The sequence below is a fragment of the Podarcis erhardii genome (genome assembly GCF_964252035.2).
Source record: "Podarcis erhardii genome assembly, chromosome: 2".
NCBI lineage: Eukaryota > Metazoa > Chordata > Lepidosauria > Squamata > Lacertidae > Podarcis > Podarcis erhardii.
The window spans coordinates 29,440,564-29,466,327 of record NC_138498.1 but is presented as its reverse complement, the minus strand read 5'-3'; the positions used below and the strand labels follow the sequence as shown (position 1 = coordinate 29,466,327).

Below are 25,764 nucleotides of genomic sequence, written 5' to 3'. Positions count from 1 at the left end.
CAACCTTTCAGTCTCCAGTGGGCTGTCATCATTCCTTCGCATCTTAAGCTCCTACAACACGCAGAGGAGTGGCGGTCAACTCCTTGCTGTCCAGGCAGGAGGCAGGGCTGTGCTTAGCAAGCATAGGGCGGGGAACTGACCCTCCAGATGTTGACAGACTCCAGTTCCCATCAGCTCCAGCCAAGAAGGCCAATGGTCAGGAGTGATGGGAGTCCGGCAACATCTGCAGGGCCACTGGTTCCCCATCCCTGGCGTATAGGAAAGAAGTTTCTCATTCCTCTAACAACAATGGAAATTTAGCCCCGTCTCTGACTCTTGGCAGGCTGCCCTCCTGAACCAAAGAAGTAAGCAGTGCTTAGCTACCATGAACAAAATGAGTGGGCAAGTCACCCAGACAAATACAGAATCCTCTTCCCAGTCCGCTTGCTTGCTTGCTGGTCCCTGGCCTCCGTGAGAGGGAAGGGACAAAACAGTGGCAGGAGGGAGAGGGAGAGAAAAGATAGCCCCTGCCTTCCTTACCATGGGCGGCAGTATCGCACTGCTGGCGACGGAGTTCCAGTTCTGCCAGCTCACTGAGCAGGGCAATGCCAGGAATCCCTGAGCTGCATGGCGAGGGCAGGGGAAGGGAATCTGCAGGAGGTGGCGATTCCAAGGCTGGGAGCTCGCCCAGATCGATGCTGGCAGCAATGAGGGCGTCCAGGCCGCACGGGGCCACCTGCACCTCGGCATGCATCAACAGGTCATCTGGCGAGCTGGCATCGCTCTCGTCTTCCTGGCATTCATCTTCTAGTGCTGCGGCTGGGCTGTCCTCCACAGCCATCACCTCCGGCGAAGGCCCTGGAACAGCAGCTTCGGGCCTAGGCTCCTCCTGGCATTCCTTCGGGGCAGAGTCCAAGCTGTCTGGGCTGTCCCCGACCAGCAGGGGGCAACACGGCGTCTCCTTGGCCAGTTCCGTGGAGCTCGGCCTCTGGGGGTGCACAACGAGGTGGGGAGGGTGAGGGTGGGAGGAATCCACTTCGGGGTCCCCAGCCCCACTGGATGGGCGAGCTTCTGACTCGCATTGTGGCTCCTGCTCCGGTGGGAAGGTGCGTGACTGTTCGGGCTCAGCTGCCGTGGAAACCGTTTGCATAGTGTCAGGATCAGCTGGGTCCAGGGGTAAAGGTGATGCATAGCCCAGGCCAGCCACAGGGTAGGAGTAACCAGGGGGGAGATCTAGAGGAAGAAAGAACAAGGAAAGAGCACCAGGATAAGCTATGGTACACACACAAAAGCAGGGGGCACAGGGTCAGCTTGGGACTCTCCAAACCAAAACTCAAGATAACTCAAAGCTCGGCTCTGCCCTCGCCGCTTCTGGAAGGATCCTTTAAAAAAATCCAATATGCTCAGAGACTCTGCGCCTGTTCATTGGGGGAGATAGGGAGCCCAGAGCACTTGTTTTTTAGATGTCCCTTTTATGAAGAGGCACGTAGTGAGACCATTGATCCCCTGCTGGTGAGGCTCGCTAACCTCCCGGAAAAGCAAAAAATTGACCTGTTCCTGTTAGGAAAGATCCTAAGACAACCCGGATGGTCGCCAGATTCTGTGTACAGATCTGTAGGCGCAGACCATCCCCCGACCCAAACTAGTTTGTTAAGAAAATCCCCAAACTCGGTTCCATGGGTGACTCTGGGTTATCTCTCTGCGGTAGCTTATCTTAAAGTTTTAGGTGTCTATACGCTTATCACATTTATAAATTTTAAATTTATTGTTGTACATGGTTTTAAATGTTTGTTTTCCCTCTGGGATTGTACCCCCAAGTGTGTTTTATAAGCTGGTCTCCGACCGTAATAAATTATCTATCTATCTATCAAGATAATTCAGATGAGCCTGACCTCATATCCTGCACCCTTCCTAACAGAAGACTGGTCCATTCTAACAACTTCCGAGACTGCAATAGGTTATGCTAATGGCACGTACTCCCTTGCTGTTTATTTATTTTCTGGCAGCATTGAACTTTCTACAAATTACCTAAGAAGAATGGCATTAAGACTTTTGTGGTACCATGCCTGTAGGAAAGGGGAGGGGGGGGAAAGCATGAACAGGGACCAAGAGGGGCTGATCAGGTTCCGATCCTGAACAGTGGAAAATCCCTCACTGATTGTTTCCCAAACTTGGGTCTCCAGCTGTTTTTGGACCACAACTCCCATCATCCCTAACTAGCAGCACCAGTGGTCAGGGATGATGGGAATTGTAGTCCCCCCCCCCAAAAAAAAACCCCAGCTGGAGATTCAAGTTTGGGAAACCCTGTTCTAGAAGTCCATCCGGTTCCTGGGTCTTTAAGTACACCCTTTCCAAACCTTTCTGCACAACAATGATTGAAAACGTTGAATGTGTTGGCTAAAGCCTGCGTAAAATAACTGCACTCTGAACTACATGCTATTGCCTATGCCTAGCAGGGCACAGATCAAGACACTTAGTACAGGGAGAGGGAGTCCATGCCATGGACTAGTATGATTGATATTGGGTGCAAGCAGTGCACAAGTATACCGTGTCTCTTCCCAGCTCCCCCTTCCATGCATAGCCTGCCATGAATCCCTACCTGGTTCCAGTGATTTGGGATAGTCCTGGGCTGGCCTCCCTTCAGGCTGCTTGTCCTCGGCCTCAGGGCCAGTGGAGCTCTGCGAGGGCACCGGACTGACAGCAGGTGAGCGTGGCACCACAGCAGGGCAGACAGGTAAAGTGCAGGGGGCAGGGCATTTGGGCGGGTGGCAACACGGGGAGAGCTTGGCTGAGCAGGCAGCTGCTGGCGACAGGCCCTTCGGGGGAGCGTTTAAGGCAACAGCTTTGTGGGATGGTTTGAGTGGCTTCTCGGGGCCTGGCATCTCCAGCTCAGGGGGCGGCTCTTCGGGCTTCCGCTACAAGGAGGAGAGAGGTGGACGGGTCAGCGAGTGCCTGAACCCCACGCAACCAACCTCACAAAATGGTAATTGACCCAACGACAATACAGTCAGTATATGCATCTTAAGACTTGCATTTGTCCCCACTGCTTTGCAATCCTAAACACGTCTGGTTCCACATCACTTCCTGTTGATATGTCCTTATCAGCCCACCAACTCTGGTTCCTCACCCCAGTCCTGATCCTATACTCAGGTTGAATCGGTGGCCATTTATTTTGACTGCGTCCCCTTCTCAGTCGGGAACAATGGGTTCAAGGAAAACCTGGATACACTTCCGATGAAGGTTATTTTGGGTTTCCTATTTTAGTGCTCTGTGCCACTCTAGCAGATGTGAGCTGCGCATGCTTCCAAGTAAATAAATCAGGATTCCGAGCCAAAGCAACTCAGATTCCGCACCAGCAAAAAGCAAAATACTGCAACCTAGATGAAGTTATGGAAACAGGAATCATTTTATCTATCTTAATATCTTCAGCTTCTGCTAGTTGAGGTAGCAGGAGGCAATAACCTATGCAGGGGGCAGAAACTCTTGACTGTTGGGGTTTTTCATCCAGCCACACCCCTCTGATTTCCAAGATGTCTCCAGGCATCAATCCCACACTTTTCCAAGCACATCTTTGCAACTATATTTGGGGAGCTGAGCTTCAGAGAAGGTTGATCCTCGGGCCAAACATAATTATTATTTGCTTTTTGCGGTGCTTGCTCAGAATCACAACACACACACACACACACACACACACACACACACACACACAAGCCCTAATTGTCACCCTCAGGAAGAGTGCTGTTCTTCCACATAGGATACTGGTGTCTATCACCACCATGCAGCGAGAAGCAGGATGTTGACGACCATAGCTCTGCAGCCAATAGAGCTTTCTTTGAGATGACTCAGGAGATAAATTCTTACAGTCATTCAGAATCTGGCCAAGCACCGTATTTTGAGCCAGTGAGGGATTTCTCATCAGATCAGATTGGCTGGAGAACTCTGTGTGTGTGCGTGTGTGTGTGTGTGCGCGTGCACACACACACACACACACACACATTTCCTTTCCCTTGAAGCATGGTGGGTTACTTAGTGGGTGAGTCGTCTGTAGCTGCACAGTCACCTTTCTGCAATGCATTTGCTTCATGTGTGTTAATGTGTGCCAGCCTGGACCGTAGGGGCTGAGCTTTTGCAAAGCGGCTGCATGGGTGGCCCAGACTTTCATGCAGAGAGAATATTTGATGATTCCTTGGTCCCCCGCCCCCCCGACCTCAGATTACCCATATTCCCCAGAGGGAGGAGGTTCCTTTCGCAGTAAGCAGATCCTTTCTAGCCGCCCAACAAGAGAAGCCTGATGGGTACCGAGAGGGGTTACCGTGATGATGGCCTCACTTTGCACACCTACCTGGCTGTGTGTGTGCCGCTGCACTTCCAGTGCCTGTGCTGCACGCTGCTGTTGCTGCTGCTGTTGCTGCTGCAGGGCATAGAGTTCTTGCTGACGCAGGAATTGGGAGCGGGAATAGACAGGGAGTTGCCCTGTGTGCTGCAGGTGAGAGCCAGGCCCCCGGCTGGGATACATGGGTGGCCAAATTGATGCCTGATCCATCACCTCAGCTGCTGAGAGACAGGGAGATTAATCAGAGAGGTAAACAAAGCCAGAGAGTATGGAGGTGCCTCCCCGATCCCTGAATTAGAGAGCCGCACCCATCTCCTCTCATCAGAGGGGCAGCTCCCGTATACCCCATCCCAGCTACTATCCAGCAGCGGTGGTGGAATGTGCCAGCCAATTAGTGCCTGGCTGCTACTTACCCAGGGTATGGGGCGCCCCATGGGCTGGAGGCTCAGAAGGCAGGATTACTAGCTGAGCAGGTGGTTCCTGTGACAGGGGGAAGACTGGCTGCATGGCACTGGGCATAGAAGCTGGGAAGCCGGGAGGCAGGTTTTGATGAAGAGCAGGGTGCCCGATGCCTAGAGAGAAGAATGCACTTGACATAGAAAGCCCAGCCCACTCAACACACCCTCCCAGCAGCCACATCTTCCCTAGGGAAAGAGATTGTATCAGAGCAAAGTGAGGCTTTGCTTTTTCATGGTTCCCTCAGGGTAGGCCAAGAAGCATTCGGCTTCTCGTGCATATGCAGACAAATGAAAATCCACCGCAAGAGGCAGGGAGCAGGTCATGTATGTACCACGCAGATAATATCCACTTAGGAAGATCACCATGTATCACACAGTCCTTACGAGATCTAGGAGAATCCCCTCCACCTATCTCTACCTATCAGCTGTGACCCCCGGGAAGGCAGTCTCCCAGGTCTGCAATACCTCTGAGGGTTGAGTCATAGGACAGGCAATAATCTAGTTTTGCCCGCATAAAATTCTATATGGAAAATCGTATGTATACGCAGGTGTTTTTGCTGCATGTACAGATGACTCTTTCTTGAGGCAAGAATTTTTTGAGCATATGAAGTGGTCCTAAATGTCACTCACTAAGGGCTGCCTTAGGCTCTCGACAGCAATTAGGGCTAGAGGTTACGGTGAGGCTTACGCAATAACCAGTTTAAAAAACGGGCAGGAAACAGGCAGAACAGGGGGTCGCAAATAACGAGACAATAGCAATCCAGAGACTAAAAGCAACGCCAAGGGATGGGGCAGCAGGAAAGCACAGAAGGAAACTGAAACTGCCAGGAGAAGAGAGTAGAAAGCTGTAGATCAGGCGTGAAGTGAGATCAGAAATGGACCAGAGATAAGGAAGAATAAGAAGAAGGAGAAGGAGAAGGAGAAGGAGAAGAGGAGTTTGGATTTGATATTCCACTTTATCACTACCCTAAGGAGTCTCAAAGCGGCTAACATTCTCCTTTCCCTTCCTCCCCCACAACAAACACTCTGTGAGGTGAGTGAGGCTGAGAGACTTCAGAGAAGTGTGACTAGCCCAAGGTCACTCAGCAGCTGCAGGTGGAGGAGCGGAGACACGAACCCGGTTCACCAGATTACAAGTCTTAACCACTACAGCACACTGGCTGAGGAGAGGAGCTGCTGTCGGCATGGCCTAGGCAAGGGTTCTAGGTAGAACGCTGACACCCAGCAATACTGACCGTACGAGTGTCCACCCATCCAAAGAGAAGGGCTGCGTGTCCGGGGCAACCAGTGGGTATGAGCCGGGTGGGTATGGGCTGCTGGGTCTCCTCCCAACTGGCTGGCCTGCAACGAGGAACTGCCCGCAATCATCAGGTGGGGTGTAAGGTCTCCAGGGCAGCTGCTGGATGGATGGATGCGGGCAAATTCCACCAGGTCCTTGTTATCCCTGTTACATCAAAAATCAGACGGGACAAAGGCAGGTCAGCTGCAACAGGTCAGGATCGTCCAGGCCTGTAAAGGGACTACACAATGTGGGCTATCATGTAATGTACAGGCAATGCCCCGCTCTCCAAATTTGTATGGGAGTTTTGTTCTGCAATACAACTGAAAAACTCCGCAAACACCCTGTTTTTCCCCTTTTGTGACATTTTCGGGACCCTTTCAGATTTGGTGCAATGCATGTGCAGTCGTGCACATGTTGAATACACGCAAATGACCGGGGGGTTTCCTGTAATGGTCATTCTGTGGCCTCCAGGTCTAAAGGTCAGGCACCTGGAGTAACCAGAAGACCAGCTATCACATGAACAGGCTCATCATGGGTCCAGCGTTAAGAGCATTATATGCAAAACCCACTGCACTCCCTTCCCCACCTTTGATACAAATTGATGGTAGATACCATACATATTTAAACCAATTTTTCGCACCCAAAAGGGACCCATGGCTGGTGACAGAGGTCGCCGCAGTCAGGCACCTGCTGAGGTCCCAGGGGCTCAGAAGTGCCCACCAACATCAGAAATGTGTTGAGAAATGTATTATACTTGCTGTTGCAATTTCCGTAACTCACCTCACTGCCTTCTCCCTGTTTATTGGGAGTGGTGCTTGTTTTGTTATTTGATGGTGGCAGACAGTTTTGCTTGTTACAGGAGGCAAGCACTGGCTCTGTTTCATTCTGTGGAAGAGAGACCACCATGATTTATTCCCAAGATGCAACGCTTGGCAGCAGGCACTGCATTTTGGGAAATGCAATGTGGCAGCCGCCACAGAAGAACGCCAAGCCAGTGCTCGCCTCTCACTCCCGGGAAGCGTAATATGCACCACTACCAATAAAGACATCTGCTGGGAGGAGGTAAGGGAAAGTGCCAGCAGCAGCAGCAGCAACAGGGACTCTGAAGGGGAGCTGGCAACATTTGGCCCAGACAGGAGCCCATGTTGGTACAAGATAAGGGCCTACTACTAACAGGACCCACTCAAGCCTGGTGCCAGCCCAGAGTGGCTTAGAGATCAATACAAAGTTGATAGTTCCTGCCCTCAGATGTAAGGCAGCCAGCAACAACAACTGTGCTTCCAAGATGCAGGTGGGCCTTCTGAAAGCCTCTCCAGCCTAACCATAAAGCGCCATAAATCGCCCTTACTGGATCAAGAGATCTCTCCCAGCAAGCCCCAGGCGCTCCTCACACAGCCGGCTCCGTTCCTCTTCGGCATCCAGGTCAATGACATGCACAGGCCGTGCCGCGCCAGCTTGCGGGAAAAGAAGAACGGAAAAGGCAAGATTAGCTATCACCTTCTGGCAGGACTTCCCCAAGGGCTGGCATCTTTTCTCCTGGCGACACGAGCAGGGGCGGGAAGCGAAGGAGCAGGAGGCAGGAGAAAGGAAGGTCACAGGAGCACATCACTTCTGCATTCCATCCCCCACTCCAGGGGTTAGAACTTAAAGAATAAGGGATGGGGCACAGGCCCCTCTTGAAGAACTCGGCATGGCATTATAAGAGTGAGCTTGCAGCTCAAGCGTCAGGGGCTGAAAGTCTGGAATGAGAGTTCACGGATAGGAGGGAGGGCAAGGCCATGGTCTGGTTAATAATAATAATAATTTTTTATTTATACGCCGCCCTTCCCGGTTCAGAAAACTGGGCTCAGGGCATCTAACAACGAATTTAAAACACTTAATTGATGCAACAAAAAACATCATAAAATACAGTATAAAACGTGAATAACAATACATTCATGATTCAAAAATCAATTTAGGGAGGGAAATCCATCCAATAAACATTAGATGATCACCAGGGCTAGCTGGCTAAGTTTGTCCTATTTGGGCCAGCGAGGAAACCAGGGGAGAATTAGTTGTGGGATCCCAGAGCGGGTAATCTTCATAAAAAGGGGAGGGGGAGGGAAGGAAGGGGAATAAAAGATCAGGCTAAGTTCAAATTGAAAGCCAGGCGGAATAGCTCTGTCTTACAGGCCCTGCGGAAGGAAGTTAAATCCTGCAGAAGCCTATAGGCTGAAGCCCCTTCCCTTTCTATGTTAAAGGGGCTCTTCATGTGGAAGGGGCGGCATGGCACAGCTCCCTAGTCCTGCCCCTGGACACCCATACATTGAGAGCAGCTACCCTGCTATACGGGATCCCAGTTTGGATAAATGCCTTCAATCAGGCCACGGAAAGACTTCAAAATCAGTTTTCCTTCAATAAAAATCTGGCGTACCAAATTGTGTCCCTACGCTGCCCTACGCCTCGAAAGTTAACCAAAGACTTCTAGTAACAAAAGCGTAGCTGCTAACGTTTCAGTTCCGGTTGCGGCTGCGTTATAGACCGAATGTAAAAATTAAACAGATAGGAATCTCACTAGACGGCTTATCAGAAAATCCTGTGTTTGAGGTAAATCAAACGCAGATGGCTAGACAATGAATTCCAAGAACTTAGCAGCCAAATCAGGAATAGGAGTGTGTGTGGCAAGTCCGGGAATGGAGCACGGTGGGAAGCCAATGGCGTTGCATCTCTCCCAGTTAACCAACCCAGATCCATGTAGGGCCTACATGCTGGGGAGTGCAGTTGTCTATACCAGGGAACTGAATGGGTGTGCATTCCCGACTGCTCAGGATCCCCCAACTGCCTGGAGAAGGGGGTGCCAAGGTGCTGCCTGCAGGAGCATGTGCACCCACAGGGTCCCCCTCCCCACTGAAAATAGGTTTAAAAGAAGCATTCTACTGAGACCCAAAGAACAGTATGTGGTGTTTGCTGGGCTGTGGTTGCACACATGGCATGTGAGCACTGCTGACCACAGTTTGCAAATGTGCCCATCAACACCAAAAGTCTGGGGAGCCCTAGTTTAGTGGTTATGTGCATGTAGGCACCCGCAATGCAGGTCTGTAGACGTCAGGGGCAGCGTGATGTTGGGGAGGGGCCAATGGCTCTGTCCCCCAAACAAGGACTTTGTTGCAGTTGCCCCCATCTTACCTTTGAGCCCCATGGCAGCCCTGCTCTGCCGACTGGAGCTGGAGCCGTAGGCCGGTTCGGGCCGGCTAAGCGTATCCTTCTGGCGAGCCACAGCTACGGCGATGCCCACGGGAGGCTGGCGCACCTCACCGTCCCCGTGTCCCAGCTCGTGTTCCCTGCTGCGGGCGCAGTCCGGGCGCTCCATTTCCTGCTGGCCCTTGGCGCCCAGGAACTTGCCCCCGTCCTGGTGGGCGCAGCTGCCCTTGAGGCTGCCTAGTCCCACGAAAGGAGCTTTCTGCCCCACGATAAGTGCTTGGTTGCTGTACTTCAGCAGGTTCTTCATGGCCGACACGTCGTCGGGCGGCGCCTGCATTTCCTGGGTGAGCACCGAGCCCTGAGTCATGAGCGCGGCCTGCTGGAGGCTGCTGCTGAAAGGGTCCAGGTAGGAGCTTTTCCTCTCCTCCACCATGGGCAAAGGAGGGGGGCCCTGGCCCTGCACCGGCCACGGTGGCAGGTGCGGCCCGTTGTAGCCCAGAGAGCTGAGCTCCATGGACTTGCGCTTGGACTCCGCGTGGGCCCCGGCCTGCTCCATCTCCGTCTGCAAGTGCTGCTGGTGGCGGATGCGGGCCACTTTCTGGTTCCCGGGCGTCGGGGGCTCCTTGGGGGCCTTGTCTAAAGTGCAGCAGGACTGGCTGAGTTTGCACAGCGTCTCCTGAGGGCTAGGCCGCGCACAGTCCTGAGGGGGCACCATCTCAAAGTGCCCACCTTTAGGCTGGTGGGTTAAGCTCCCAAAATGGCCGTCGGAGCCCGTGCTGTTCAGGTACTCCAGGCCTTTGAGGCGGGCCGCGTTGGAATTCTGCGGCCAGTCCAGCCGCCGCTCGGCTTTGCCCTCCACCTTGAGGTGAGAGAAAGGGTGGTTCCCGTAAGGGGGTGGGTGCTCGGGGCCCATGTCGTGGGGGCGCTCCTTCCCCTCGCAGGGCTCAGAGGGCACCTGGAAGGAGCGGCTCTTGTCAGTCAAGTGGCCTACGGAAGGCACAAAGGTGGCTCCGCTGATCCGCAGCTCCCGGCCGGCCTTATCCTGCAGGGGGCACATCCCGTCAGGGCTGGAGTGGAGCTGCAGGCAGGGGAAACTGCCTGTGGTCGTGCTCAAGGCCGGGGCCCCGGTGGGCAGGCTTGACGGGACGGTGTAGGAAACCGAGTGGTGCAGCATCTGACGCCGCTCCAGGCACTCGCTGTAGGACTGGGGGGGCTCGTGGTGGCCGAGGTCCTTTGCACAGCGGCTCTGGGCTCCCGCGTGGCGTGGCAGGATGCCCCCGCCGCAGCTGGGCAGCACGGCTTTGCCCGAGTCGCCGTTCAGCACCTTGGAGCTCAGCAGGCAGGAGGGCAGGTGCTTGGGGCGGTTGTCGCAGGAGCCCCGCTGGGGAGCCCCTTCCTTGCAGTTGGCCTCAGGCGTCATGGGCATCCCCAGCTTGTGCCGCTCCTTGGCCGCCGCCTCCTCCTCGGCCAGCCGGTCCTTCCCCTCGCCCTTGGCCCCTTTGTCCCCCTTGGGCAGCACAAAGCGCTCGTAGTCCTTGTGGCACTTTTGCCCGTGGCCTGCCTCCCGGTCCCGGCTGCAGGAGCCAATGGGGTGCCCTGGTGCGGCCCGGGCAATGCTGGGGAAGTTGTGATTGGCTGACAGTAGGGTGGGCTGAGCCGGTAGGTTCCGCAGGTAGAAATTGTCTGGAGAAAGAGGGAAAGTGGTTAGGAAGCGTCTCCTTCGAGAAATAATGCCCCAGGCAAACACCCCATCTCTTCCTCCCCTAAAAATATTGATTGACATCCAATGCCCTTTTAAAATGTGCTGGGGAGCGGAGGGTTTCATTGGGTTCTTCTTTTTATTTTTATTGTGTATTTTGCATATTGTGGTTTTATGTTGTGAACCGTCCTAAGACCTGCAGGTATAGGGTGGTATAATAATAATAATAATAATAATAATAATAATAATAATAATATCCCCCATGTCTTGTTGCCCAAGCAAGTCTAAAGGTTCTAGCCTCTCCTGCTTGCGTGCTGCAATAGCTCTCTTTTAGGAATTGTGCCACTTGCAAGGCAGAGACTAAAGATGTTGTGCTGGGATGGTGGCATTGGCCTCAGATGCCCTTCAGTCACAGAGAAACCAACTCCTTATTCCCTTCCCTCTCTGTGCAACTGCCTCCCAAATCTGTGCCCTTGATAAGGCGCCGGACTTCGTAGTGGTTCTTCTACCCCTTTAGAAGGGCGTATCTGCACGTTTCCCTGCAATCCCAACCATGACTCAACACTTGCCTTTCTGGCTTTCATAGAAACGGTGCTGGCCATACAGGACGTTGCTGTTTCCATGGTGATCCAAGTGGCTCATGGGAAGAAAAGTGGATGCTAAGCTCCCGGAGAACCTCGGGTAACCTGGAGCTAAAACAAGAGGCAGCGAGGAATGAAATGCTGGCTTCACAAGACAGCGGTCGTGTAGTCAAGTCCCTGGCTTGGGCCCTTAAGTCTGATCTGTCTCTATGTACCATAAATGTCAAAAGTAGACTGCCAGTGGTGGGTGGGTGGGGAAAGATATTCAAAACATTTGTTAAGACAGATTTTTATTATGGCAGTCCAAATAAACACCCAGTGCTCAGTGTTGGGAAATATCTGGCTTTCAAACAGCAAGAGGTGAATAGAAAGGTAGTCCGAAATTGTTGGTACCACAGCAGAAAACTCCTCTGGTGCTAGGCTGGGCAGAAGAAGCTCCCACGGGACTCTTTGGGAAGGGGGATCACATGAAACAAAGGCTGTTTGGGGTAATGAAGACACCCTATAGCATGAGCACAAGAAAATCCTGATGAATCACTGGATTCTTCATAAAATTTAGCACGGATATCTCAAATATTAGTCCCACAATTATGTGCAGTTTGGGGGGGGGGCAAAAAACCTCCGCTTGCCTCTTCACAAGGCTGGGGCATGCTCCTGTGCTTAAATAAATACAGTAGGAATAAATAAATCAAGTTCTGCACCAGGGTGACTAATTATGGAAATCAAGCACCTCTATGTTTATTTGCAATAATTTATTCCACATCATGGTTTCAGCTTTACCAATAAATAAATAAATAAATAAATAAAATAAAATAAAATAAAATAAATAAATAAATAAATAAAATAATGCTTTGAGAATCGATAGAGAGAATGGATAAATGGGATTGGTAGAGGAGGAAATGTGCCAGTGGGGTCAGGCAATGAATAAGTGAATATGCCATCTGGGGCAAATGCGGAGCTGCTGAAGGGATTGAAAATAGATGCTCTCAGGCCCACACTGATGGGGTCTCTCTGCAGGCTAGAAACTTCTTCAAATATTAACTTGAATAGCCCAGATCTTAAAGAACCTGGAGCTACCATATGCACCTGAATCCATTCCTGTGCAGCAGTTACCAGAGAGGCATGAAATAAACACAGTCACTGACTTTACAACCTTTACTAGGATTGTATCCTCCTGGCTTCCTGCCAGTCTGTGTCTGGGTCAAGGTGTCAAATGCTGCAGCTAAGGATTTTACTTGGGAGGGAAGGTAGGGGAGAGCCAAGCGTTTTGATGGGCACCAAGGTGAACTGCCTGTTGCAGCCTTGACGAACGCTAGCTCTGGGTTTTGGATGTTAACGCTCAGGGGGACGTGGGCCCAATTCCTGGCTCCTCCAGAGACTTCATCTGCAGTGACTTTAGATAAATACCTCAACTCTGTGCAACTTAACCTCAGCTCCCTCCTTAGTAAAATGAGAACAATCAGGGGTGACACATCTCACTAATATTGGGAGATGGAACAGCAATGTGCATTTTTTTAAAAAAAGGGAAAACTAAAACCAAACTAGAGATTTGGGGGAGAATACAGGAATGCTTGCTACTATAAGCACTTCAGAAACTGAAACTGCCTCTTGCTACAATTCAGAGTAAGGAAACCAATTTGAAGGATTGGTCAAAAAGATGGGTGTTTAATATTGGTAGGATTAAACTGGCGAACACAAGAACAAAGTTTTTGTTTGCTCTGAGGGAAGAAAACTAAAAGTACCACTTAAAAAGTAAAGTGCCATGTACTTTATTAATTTGGGGGGGGGGAGGGGAATAAGATGCGTGCATTCAGCTAGACCACTTTTCCCAAACTTCGGTCTCCAGCTGTTTCCGGACTACAACTCCCATCACCCCGAGCTAGCAAGGCTGGTGGTCAGGGATGATAGGAATTGTAGTTCAAAAACTGCTGGTGACCCGAGTTTTGGGAAACACTGAGCTAGACAGTATTTCACTTTCTTTCTTTCTTTCTTTCTTTCTAGTATGTTGAACTATATTAATAGGTATGTGGTTGTCATCCTGAAAATTAGAATGGAAAAGACTTTGCATTACTAAAAGCACATATACGTGTGTGTGTGTGTGTGTGTGTATATATATATATATATATATATATATATATATATATATATATGTTTTGGTGTCCTCGGGTGTCTTCCCGTGTAAAAGTTGGGGTGTCTAGGCGACGTTTCGACGAGGTCTCACTCGTCATCTTCAGGCTGGTGCTTTCGGCTTCTTGTTACTGGAACAAGAAGCCGAAAGCACCAGCCTGAAGATGACGAGTGAGACCTCGTCGAAACGTCGCCTAGACACCCCAACTTTTACACGGGAAGACACCCGAGGACACCAAAACCTGCATTCCTGTACCCGTGAAAATCTACGAAAGCAAATATATATATATATATATATATATATATATATATATATATATATGCGCGCCTGCAATTTATAGAGATGACTAATAATAATGAGAGCTAGTCCAAATAATCCCAACAGACATCTCCTCAGACACTGTACACAGCCTAGTCCCAAGGAAAAGTTTTTCCACGCTCCTTTTGCTGGTGACTCAGCTTCCCAGGGCTAGGATCTGAGCGGTGGCAATCGCTACGTGCAGGGTGTCAGGCCAAGCCACCAACAGCTCCCACCCTAACCTGCACCCTTGTCTGAGTGTCGCCATTGTCTGTTTGACTCTTCTCTAGGAGGAAGAGGCAGCCAACTCTCTCTTTATTCCTCTCTCTCTCTCTCTGTCTGCCCAAGTTAATCTCCCCAGTCAGCCACACACCAGCACTTTCAGCCCCGCTGCCCCACCCCCATCTACACACACACACCCCCCCGGACAGGCCGCCCGTCAGCATGATGCCGAGAGCATTGCCTGCACCCCGACCCACCCCCCCTCCCAGCAGCCCCAGCATGCCGGAAGCCAGCTGGCAGCCGTTCAAACTAGCAGTCGGGCTGGCTGCCAGGGCACTGTGCCAGCAGCACCTTGCCGCTCACACTTGAACTTTCTGCATCTCGCACGGAGGGGAGGATACTGGGGGAAGGGCTCAGTGAGAGCGAGTCACCGCAGGAGACACAGAGGGAGAAGCGAAGAAAGCACACTGCGAAGAATTAGGGTAGCTAGAGTTGGGACGAGCATCATCACAGCACGGCTGGGGCGGCCAGGAATGGGACCAAGGCAGGGAGGGAGGGGGTTCAAGGAAGACCTGTGGTTTGGGAGCAGAGACGGCTGGGGAACGGGGGAGACTGGTTCTCTCCCCCCCCCCCCAGGGGAGGGCTGTGGGTCACTCATGAAACACAAAAACGGGACATTTTTTTCTTTTCTTCCACCCACAAGGCTGGAAGGACAGAATAACTGGAGAGGGAGACTGGGAGCATTGGCTGGGAATTTGGGGGCCAGGATAAAGGGTGGTTTGGTGGGAGTGAGGGGCAGCAAAGCTGGGAACCCCACTGTAGCAAGTTCATTCTTAAAAGTATTTTCCTAGTTCCTCCTCCTTTTTTCAATTAAAACAAAAAAACGGAAGGGAGTAGGGGCCAGTTGGGAAATCTTAGGGGAATTCCTGCAGCTAAAAAGAAGGAAAATGTTAGCTCACTAGTGAGGAGAAAATGCAAACAACCCCATTGTTCCCTCCTGCTTACTTATCCCTCTTCCTCTCCAACACCCTGCCAGCATATATACAAAGGGAAGGCCCCACCTCTGGGCTTCCACGACAGGACAGTTTAAACAAGGGATGAGGGACCTTTGGACCACCAGATGTTGTTTCAGTGTAGCTCCCATCATCCCTGACCAATGACCATGCTGGCTGGGGATGAAGGGAGCTGGAGTCCAGCAACATCTTGAGGGGGTGGCAGGTTCCCCAACTCTCATTTAGGGAGTTACAACTAGGCAGCAAGAGTTTCAAGCAATGTTGAGTAGATAGAAGAAGAAGAAGAGGAGTTTGGATTTGATATCCCGCTATATCACTACCCGAAGGAGTCTCAAAGCGGCTAACATTCTCCTTTCACTTCCTCCCCCCCCCAACAAACACTCTGTGAGGTAAGTGGGGCTGAGAGACTTCAGAGAAGTGTGACTGGCCCAAGGTCACCCAGCAGCTGCATGTGGAAGAGCAGGGACGCGAACCCGGTTCACCAGATTACGAGTCTACCGCTCTTAACCACTACACCACACTGGCTCTCAAACAGATAGGCCTGGTCCCTGGGCTAGAATGTTCCTTTCAGACACTTTATTCCCCCTCCTTCCTAAGAATGGGGCGTGGAACGATACGGAATTAAACTCAAGTCAATATTAATGAAGCCCATTCTCTTCCACAAATGCTGGGACCTCCCTAAACAAGGTTATTTGACATGCACAAAATATTCTATGGATGCTTGGTGCCTGGCACAAAAATACTGTTCTTCTTCTTTTCTTTTTATTTCAAAGTCATGTTACTAGTCCTTGTGGTTGTGACAATATGGATGGTTGGGCAGCAAATGCAAGTCTCCACAATCCCAAAAGATCCATATGCTGCATGCCTACCTCTCCCACCTTTCGCACTTTTACGTATGCCATTGTACCAATTCATCTTGTTCTGCCATCACAAAACTTGCATTTTTGAAGATGCATAGAAAGACAGGACTGATATACGAATTAAGGACATCTATATGTACATATTGGTTTTCATAATTTATTCTGTTAGCAGAATGTGAGCAGTCAAAGCACAGAATTCCAGCTCTCTTGGCTTTATTATTTGGAACTTTTAATTTGTGCACATACAGAATACAGGCAGGACTGAGAGATTTATAGGAATTGAGAAGCACCGCTCCCCTCTTCCATGTGCTTCTGGATATTCCACCAAGGCAGCGTTGAGTAGTTCCACCAAACCCCTTTACCTTCATGGGAGTGTGAGAACCAAATCTGGGAAGTGCCGGAGTGGGGGCCGCGGAAGGCCGGTTCTGATGGGGATGACGCCGGGCCTGTGGGATGTGGTGGTGCTGCTGAACCCAAGCTGCTGCTGAGGAAGCTGCCCATAAAAGACGAGGCAGGTGAGTTTCCCATCAACCCACTTCCTGCTAGATGCACACACACAAAAAGAGAGAAGAGGGAGGGAGGAAAAAAGAGTGTCGGCATATGGATGGACATCATGAAGATCAGCAAACTTTCTAAAGTGGCAATTATTGAGTTCTCGATTTGTCATCCTGTCCATAGGCTCATGGTACAGGGCGCTACTTTGCAAATAAAATACCTAAGCATGATCTGAAAGCAACATTTATGCAATAGCACCATACATATTTTTGCTTAAAGACCTAGCTCAACATAATCTAATAAAAATCCTAGTTCACTGAAATGTTTGTCCCTGGAACTGGGCTTGAGGAGGAAAGAAAACACTTCCAGCAGATGTGAAGGCCCACCTACATGCTTTTACACGCAGTGCCTGGATGGAAAAACACAGTTTCCCACTCAATCTGGCAAGCTCTGGTGGGCAAATATCATCTGCCTGCTGTCTACTCCAAGGAAGGAGTTGGTATTAATGTGAATCCCCATCAAAGACTTCTGAGAGTCATAAACTGGATGCATCTCCTGAGCATGGTACCTAGATACATGCAAGCAAGGAAAGGCTGGGAGCATCCATTGCGCCTAATAGTTGTGCATCTACAAGCTTATCAGGAAACAAATGACTGTGGGTAAATGTGTCACTAGGCCTTGAAACCTGGGTAGTAGCTGGCACATATACAGAACCCTTTAATATACAAGCCTGTGACCTTGTCAGCACTCATACGTCAGCTCAACACTAGCAGCTTCTACGCAAATGTACCAGCCCTGCAGAATGAGCAAAGGAAAACAACCCAGACGCAGCATATTGAGCACCTCCATTTCCATGTCCAGAATGACTCCAGGAAGGGAGAATGAACCACAGGGAAATGAACCGGATGGATGCAAGTTCTCCAGAAAGAAGTATTCAAAAATTGCTTACTGTATAGAGTGCAAACATGCTCACAGTTCCTGTGAAACAACGCATTCCTCCTACATTTTGAGTCAATGACTCTCTGGCAATCAAGTTCCTTGCAACTGGGTCTCCAAACCACTGGAAAGAGTACCCCACCTCATTTTGCAATACCTGTGGAGACACATCCCGAACCCACTTCCCCAGTGTAGCAAACCTCAAATGCAGCTATGGTCACATCAGCTAGGCACCTGAGGGTAGTGGAGCTCGACTTGTGCACCAGTCCATACCCATGGGAGCTGTGTGACGTGGGAGCTCTATGAGATTTAATAGCCTGCTCAGTGAAGAGAACACAGTTCATGGGAGGGAGCAGATGATTTCGTGTAAACCTGCGTTACATTACTCACTTACCTAGACAATGCACAGTGTTACTGCACAGGCCAGCCTGTGATTTCTTGCCAGAACTGACTCTAGAACAGTTTATTTAGGAAATACTCTTAATCCATGGCTCACACTTGGGACTCCTTGTATTCACTGATCATGACTGGATCTGCCCGTGAGATGGCAGGACAGCTATGCAGGTGTAACAGCAGCTCTTGAAGGTGGCTGGCTTTTTCAGGGGTGGCTACTGCTCCAGCCCCCTGCTAGGGCAAAAGACTTGAGCTAACAATGGAAAACTCCTCGATGCAGAATGTTTGTAAGCTTGCTCCCCTATTTTGATTTTCCCACTTCCAAGGCACTCACTGCAAGGGCTTATCCAGCTCTACAGATACTAAAATCTCTCTCTCTCTCTCTCTCTCTCTCTCTCTCTGTGTGTGTGTGTGTGTGTGTGTGTTTTCTGGCAGGGTTTCAAATTCATCATGGGATAATTCATCACCACCAAATTTCTGCCTTTGAAACAGCTGCTTAAGGTGAAGGGGAAAGCTTACCAGAAAAGATGGCAGCTCACCCAGCCAGGCCTGCAAATAGTGCTGTGCTCTATCTATGGGCAACGGTCCTAGACCTTTTAGTCATTACCCCTAGGTATTTGACGTGGGCGAGTGCCTGGTGAGGCATCCAGCCAAAAAGCAGGAAGTACTCCTCTCTTTAAGCCAGCCCACGCTCCCTGGCTAATCCCACTGGGATGCCTCAGCGATGAGTGTGGGGAAGTGGTTACAAGGGCAGGGCCAAGGCAGTTCTCCCCACAGCTGGGGTGGGGGTGGGAGCCTGATCACTAGCTAGGGAAGTCCCTTTCTGGACATGACATTGTGAAGAGACTAGGTCAGATCAGAGTAGGCGGTGGCGGCGTGAGAGAGCCAGCCCAGGACGGAGCTTAAAAGCCTATCACTTTAGGCTTTCCCATAGGCTAAGCACAAACCTGTGAGCGCTAAGGAGATCCCTGGGGAGTTTCTGAATCTCAGACCTGATCCGGAACTGCCTAACAGTGCCACAGGCTTCCTTCCTTAAGGGATGCCCAAGCCCCATAACATCCCTAAACTCCTGTTGAGTTTGACAAAAAAGAATTAAGTGACACCTAATTTTAAAATACCATATTGGAAAAGAATGGGAGCGGCAGAGCTGTTTTTTGTTGTTTTGTGCATACCAACACCCCGCACCACACGTCGAATATCTAAAAGCTGTACTATTGAACTCCTATTTCTTCCAGGTGGCGTTGTGTGGATTTTTTTAGAGGGCTCAGCTGGGTGATGCAGTCAGTAAGTAGAGAGGGCTTTGTAAGGTCAGCAGATATATAATTGCCCAGAACGTGGGTTCTGGGGCAAGAGTTCGGGCAGGAAGGAGGATGGGAAAGGAAATACTAGCGAGAAGCACTTCTCTTTCTAGCAGGAGTTACATATCTCCCTAATATTCAGGCTCAGCCTCAAATACCATAAAGGAACCCCAGAACAGGAAACGCAGCTCACTTGTGTTCCCGTCCCCCGCAATTCCATGCTAGAACATCAGAGCACGCCAGTGATCATGTAAGGAAAAACAGATCCTCACCCCAGTCCTTGGAATCACCACCAAAGGGCTATCCTAGCTGAATTAAAATGATGATCTCCCATTTTGTGCCTTACTATTGCTATGCTGAGCATTAAATAACATTAGATGACTGAGGGCTGATCAGGATACTACTTTCTTATCTTAATTTTAATGCCCGTCATTTCTTCCCACCAACATCTTTGTGTATTTGTCTGAGATACCCAGTGGAGATCTGAAGGCTCCCCCCTGAGAATGGAAGAGTTCATCAAACCGGTTGAGAAAGGAAATTGGGCATCATAGAGGCCTTGTCTCTCTAGTTTGGCTGGTAAGCTCCTATTGTCATCCTGCAGTAACTTAACAATCAGAATTGTGATTGAGTTTCTAGACTTTTGGAGGCAGCATAGTTTTTCCTGTGTGTATGCATCCTAGAAGGTATGACACAGCGATGCAGGTGGAGAAGGGAAGGTTCTGAACACATGACTCTGCCTTATGTTTAAAACAAGTTACAGTATTTAATTTGACAGGAAAGGTAATAGTGAGGGTGTGCCAATGAAGGTGCATGGCAATAGGTTCACCTGCCTGATATCACTGTCAAATGGCCTTGAGGGCAAGTGGTTCCTGGGTCTGTGAGATAGGTTAATTGCCTGTTCTGGATAGGGTTGGAAGAATCATGTACTGCATCTAAGGTTCTCCCTGATCCACCCCTATCAGTAGAGGCCAAAGAGACCTCTGTGGCCAGGGGCGTTTTTTTTACAAGTTCTGGCTAGTACGCCAGCTGCAACTGTTCTTGGAATTGTCTGAACGGAAGTCCTTGTGTGGGCTTCTGCTGATGGGACTCATTACTTGAATCTCACTCTCTGATGTGGCACTGTTCATGTTTCTCCACATCTCTGAGGTTTGGTTTGCCTTTACTATAAGAGCCCAACCTTCAGTGCAGCAAGCTCTGCCCTGTGGAACTGCCTGCCAGTAGATGTTTGGCAGGAACTATCCCTGCCTTCTTTCAGGTGTCTTCTGAAAACTGTACTATTTAGGCTGGCCCTTAAAACACGAGTGTCACTTCTTAGCTAACCAGCACTTACTGATGTCTTTATATTTATGTTTTATGGGTATTCATAGTCTGGTTTTATTGCATTTTGTATGTTACCAAGCCACCTTGACACAAGGAAGTGCATATTATAAATATTTAAATAACAAACACACATTAAAACCACACTTTTTACAAACAAAAAACAGGAAAAGTATTGCTAACGTAATCTACACCTTAAGCGAGTGCTCTTTCCCCAAAATGTGATTATTATTTTTCTAGAGTCTGAAAGAGGCAGAAAACACGAGGGCAATGATTTGGTGACATTATAATATAGATTCTCTGTAAAAGCAAGTGAACAAGATGTGGTTATTCTAGAGTGAACAGCTAGCACAGAAGTACCGCTAGAACAATCCATAAATCAAGAAATCAGTACCAGGTTTAATTACCTCTCTCAATCTTGGAACTCAGAAGAGTGGTTGGGGCCAATGAGCACATGTGCACATGCCCAAACCCACTTTACATGGGCTACAGGCAAAACTGCTGATTAGCGTACAACTAGCCTGCTTGTAGAAGCTCCTGGCCAAATTCCTCCCCCCCCCCTTTGTTGTCCCTTCACACACCTAGCGTTACAGTGGTACCTTGGGTTACATATGCTTCAGGTTACATACGCTTCAGGTTACAGACTCTGCTAACCCAGAAATAGTGCTTCAGGATGAGAACAGAAATCGTGCTCCGGCGGTGCAGCGGGAGGCCCCATTAGCTAAAGTGGTGCTTCAGGTTAAGAACCATTTCAGGTTCAGAACGGACCTCCGGAACGAATTAAGTAGTTAACACAAGGTACCACTGTATAATGAACAGCTGACAATTAAAAAGCAAGGCCCACACCACCATTAGCCTGGCTCTGGAGTTTTGTGCTCTACAGCTCCCCCCTTCAACAAGCAACCTTATCTGCAGCTACAATTTCAAATCAGTTAGCCGGTGGCCATGCATTCCTAGCACCTCCACCCATTTGGCAGCACAGCCTCAGACCACACAGCATTCTGCGTCCCACGGTTCCCCATCCCGCTGAATCGGTGCCATTTCCGGCAGCTGTGGTTGCTACGGTACTTCTCCCTGTCCTCTCCCATCCCGCTTTTCCACAGCTGTGTGTGGAGTATGGACAGTACTACCAGGCCTAAGAGAAACCCAGGATGCATTGAAGAAAATAAACTTCCCCACCCCCGCCATGTATCCAAGCCCCCACAGACTCTGAAGCCGTTTCAGGGCAAAAGAGTTGCCCTCTCAGGCCGAGCTGCCAAGGATAAATAGGAAAGGAGGAGAGGAGCAGTTGGTCCTGGCATGGGGAGGGAGGCGGTTCCTGTTTCTAGGCCGAGCCTATCTGAGAAGCCGTGGTGCGGTGCGGTGCCTTGGCTTGCGTCTCCCTGAGAACAGAGCCCCCCGCCTCAGCTCTCTCACGCCTGCCAGCGTTTCCCAGCCTGTGAGTCACAAGCTGCTGGCAGTGTCTGCTCCCCTGACTCTGCAGCTGATCAGCTCCTCTCCAGTTTCCCACCCACTCCTCAAACAGCCAAATCCTTAGCCAAACCTCTCGCGCTCCGCTTGGAGCCCCTGGATCCCATGAACTGGAAACGCATCTCTGGGCAACTCCCTCCTCCCAGTCATTTCGAGCCAAAAATACAATAATTGAGAGGAAAGGAAAGGGGGAAAACACATAACTGAATGGAGATGTTCGCTTCTGGGACGCAATGACCCTAAGGAAGGACGCAGACAAGATATATTATTCCATACATGAAAAAAGAATCATCCTAAACCTATTGGGGTTTTTTGATATCAAATCTTTTTGAGTCTCCACCTCCTTCCTTTCCTCACCTGTAGTTTTGGTGCTGTTCCCTTGTTTTCCTGCTGTATTAATTCAAACGGCCAGCAATTCACAGCTTGTTGGTGCATACAGTAAACCCACAACTTATACAGGGTTTAGGTTCTGGGGATCCGCACCTAAAACTTGTGTAAGGTGAAAACACATTGAGTTCAATGGCGGGTGGGATTGCCAAAGTCTTTTTCCCCCAGACGGTTGCCCCTTTCTCTCTCCACCCCCCCCCCAGTATAATTGCCAAGCTGAATGAGCACAAGTTAAATGTGCGTAAGAGCTGTGGGCTTGCTGCAGATAGTTGCTCTGTTAAATTTGCCTTTCAAATTGAATTTCAAAAGGCTCTCTTGGGGTCTGGTGGCAACATGGCTGGCGAAGAAGGGTTTCCAACTATTTGACTGGGCTCTGCACCTGTGCCTTTAGCAACATCTTAGGGATCTGCAGGGATTAGCAGGTGATAACGCCAGATGATTTCTGCAGATCAGGTTGCTGTTTCAAAGCACTGGAGCAAGCCAGGGGTTTACCCCCCTCCCTGGTCAGTTATCAGTCCTAATGGTACTGCTATGTATGTGCAGGCAGGAGCTCAAGGGGCTGAGTTTCTCCCAAGTTTTCAGCATAGAAGTTTCCAAAGTTTCAAGGAAGGTGGGGTGGATCTTGTTTGCTGGGCCCACTGAGGCTCAGTTGCCCCCACCTCCCACCCTACCCTGCTTTTGTAATTCAATGCTTTAAGAAGCACAGCATCCGTCTCCTCAAAGCCGTTGTTGACTGTAAAGTTTGCCTGTATAAAAGGGAATTCCAGGTCCAATCCCACTAAATTCTTGAAATCCAGTTTGCTTTACATCATTACAAGATGGGGACGCAGGAGGCAAAAGCAGGTCTAGGAAAGGAATATCCACTGAGTAACACAACAAAGGCTGAGAAAGCAGCTGCTTCCCATGTTTTTCCATTGATTCAAACTCTTTGTGGTTTTAGTCAGTAAACCAGAGCTCTACAGGGGATTTTACTTCTCTCTGGCCACTGGAAACCAGGAAAAATAATAATCTAAATCCTTATAAAATCCTCATAGAAGCAGAATCCAAATATCTTAGCAAGCAAACCATTATGACCAGGAGGAACGCCATCCACCACTGTCTGTGGAAAAAACGAGGCTATGTTGGTTCCCCAACCCTTCAAATGAGTTGCAGGAAACAGGAATTTCCACCTTAAAAACAACACTGGGGGGACGGGGACTTTCCCCCTTTCACCACTGGGCAAGAATTACCATAAATTCATTCATGATGTCAGAGTAAGGAGACAAGGAAGGGGAAAGTGTTCAGGTTTCTAAAGGAGGAAGTCTTGAGTCTTTCAGCCGGTTTGCAACTCCAACCACAGATGTATGGCTGTTGGTTGCTTTCTCTTTTTTTAAAATGAAGAGGAAAAACCATTTTGCACAAATTCAGTGGCACTCATTTCTTCCTTTAGTTATTTACTGTATGTGATGGTTGCCAGCTTGAAGCTTCACAAGAGGATTAGACAAATTCATGGAGGGTTAAGTCTGTCAGAGGCTACTAGCCACAATTGCTATGTTCTGTCTCTACTGCCAGAAGCAGCATGGGGAAAACAAGATGGGAAAAGTGCTATTGCACACAAAACCTGCTTGCGAGCCACTGTGGGCTGACTAGGTGGGCCTTTGGTCTGATCTTGCAAGGCTTTTCTGATGTTCTTATAATGTATTATGTGTGCCCTACTATTACATGAGGCTTCTAGTGGTGTCTCATCCAGACTACAAATCAAGTTTACTCATTTGCTTCAGAATGTTGCAGTACCTATTGTTCCCAAATCACCCACTGGACTCACTCTCCTATTTGCTTCCCGTATGCCAGAGCTGAGCCCTGACACTAAAATAAGAGCAAAGCACAGGTCCTGGTCAAACACAGGCACTTTGCTAGCCGCACCTAAGGATCTCCTGATGTGAATCAGTGGAGCCACCAGTGAATCATATTTAAACAAAGCAATCAGCTCCAGACTGGACACTAATAGGATACCAAGCCAGGGCTACAGCATCCCTTATTCCAAGGCCTTACAGTACACCCCTCAGTCTGAGCTACCATTTGCTGCTCCCTCGGGGCTGGGCTCCTTTCCCATCATTCATAGCTACACGAATGCCCTTCAACTCTGACCCAAAAGGTGGCTGTTATTTCCAGCCCTGGATTTCATCCCATCGTTGCCTCCCACTTAAAACCTTCCAGGTGTCACTGCCGCCCTCAAGAGAAGCCCAGGGCTCCTAGTCTTTCCATGACGCCCCTTTCTGTCCCAAAGCCATGCACTCCTTGCCCCGTACATGCCTTGAGCTGGTGCCCCTCAGTCCATCCACAGCCCATCTGCCATCTTATTTCCAGCGTGAAAAAGAGCATGGAGGTTGGTGAGAGACGACGACAGGCTAGCTGAGAGTGGGAGGACTTTTCTGCGAGACCTTTTTGCGAGAATGTGTGTGATATTTGGGATGTCCTGGGCTCTGAGCTCCAAACAGCTCAGCTTCTGCAGTGTGCGCAAAGGACAGAGGCTAATTTGCACTGAGGCTTGGATGAAGTTATCTACCGTATTTTTTGCTCTACAGTGGTGCCCCGCAAGACGAATGCCTCGCAAGACGGAAAACTCTCTAGACGAAAGAGTTTTCCGTTTTGGAGGTGCTTCGCAAAACGAATTTCCTATGGGCTTGCTTCGCAAGACAAAAATGTCTTGCGAGTTCCTGCGGGTTTTTTCCCCTCCCCCCCCCTTTTCTAAGCCGCTAAGCCGCTTATCCGCTAAGCCGCTAAAAGCCGCTAATAGCGCTAATCCGCTAAGCCGTCAATGGGCTTGCTTCGCAAGACGAAAAAACCGCTAGACAAAGAGAATCGCGGAATGGATTCTTTTCGTCTTGCGAGGCACCACTGTATAAGACTCACTTTTTCCCTCCTAAATAGTAAGGGGAAATGTTGTGTGCGTCTTATGGAGCGAATGCAGGCTGCGCAGCTATCCCAGAAGCCAGAACAGCAAGAGGGATTGCTGCTTTCACTGCGCAGTGATCCCTCTTGCTGTTCTGGCTTCTGAGATTCAGAATAATTTTTTTCTTGTTTTCCTCCTCCAAAACCTAGGTGCATCTTATGGTCTGGTGCATCTTATAGAGCAAAAAATATGGTGATTGGCCACTGAGAGCTGCTGGATACTGCAGCTGCCCCTCGTTCTTTGAGGCAATGCCCCTTTCTCCAGATCATCCCGAACATCCCCTCTACCGCCAAAAATAACCTCCAACCACATTTCAAGACATCATTGCTCCACAGTGCTTTTTTTATTTTGAAACTCTCGTTTGGCAGCTTTATTTGGGCTTCAGGGACGGGACCCCACTGCTGCGGCCAGATCATTAAGTGAATGGGGAGGAAACCGGGGAATGGGATAAGCCCAGGTTGTCCCCACTTACCCCATGTTACTGAGGCAACTCTATCAGCCCTG

At 49.8% G+C, this 25,764-nt stretch overlaps 1 protein-coding gene across 7 annotated transcripts in view; it reads right to left on the bottom strand.

The window, feature by feature from the left end:
- The window catches only part of BAHCC1 (BAH domain and coiled-coil containing 1), a 118,556-nt gene that overhangs the window by 29,257 nt on the left and 63,535 nt on the right, over window positions 1–25,764 (bottom strand). For 3 of the 7 annotated variants that reach the window (XM_081849473.1, XM_081849476.1, XM_081849472.1), the window contains exons 3-12: window positions 16,395–16,574; window positions 11,501–11,623; window positions 9,218–10,915; window positions 7,401–7,506; window positions 6,833–6,937; window positions 6,006–6,214; window positions 4,726–4,884; window positions 4,322–4,533; window positions 2,579–2,894; window positions 520–1,212 (exon numbers count right to left, since the gene is read on the bottom strand). In XM_081849473.1, the coding sequence (XP_081705599.1) occupies window positions 520–1,212; window positions 2,579–2,894; window positions 4,322–4,533; window positions 4,726–4,884; window positions 6,006–6,214; window positions 6,833–6,937; window positions 7,401–7,506; window positions 9,218–10,915; window positions 11,501–11,623; window positions 16,395–16,574 (3,801 nt within the window). The remainder of the gene's footprint in view (window positions 1–519; window positions 1,213–2,578; window positions 2,895–4,321; window positions 4,534–4,725; window positions 4,885–6,005; window positions 6,215–6,832; window positions 6,938–7,400; window positions 7,507–9,217; window positions 10,916–11,500; window positions 11,624–16,394; window positions 16,575–25,764) is intronic. The other 4 variants (XM_081849474.1, XM_081849475.1, XM_081849477.1 and 1 more) reach the window with 4 other exon arrangements.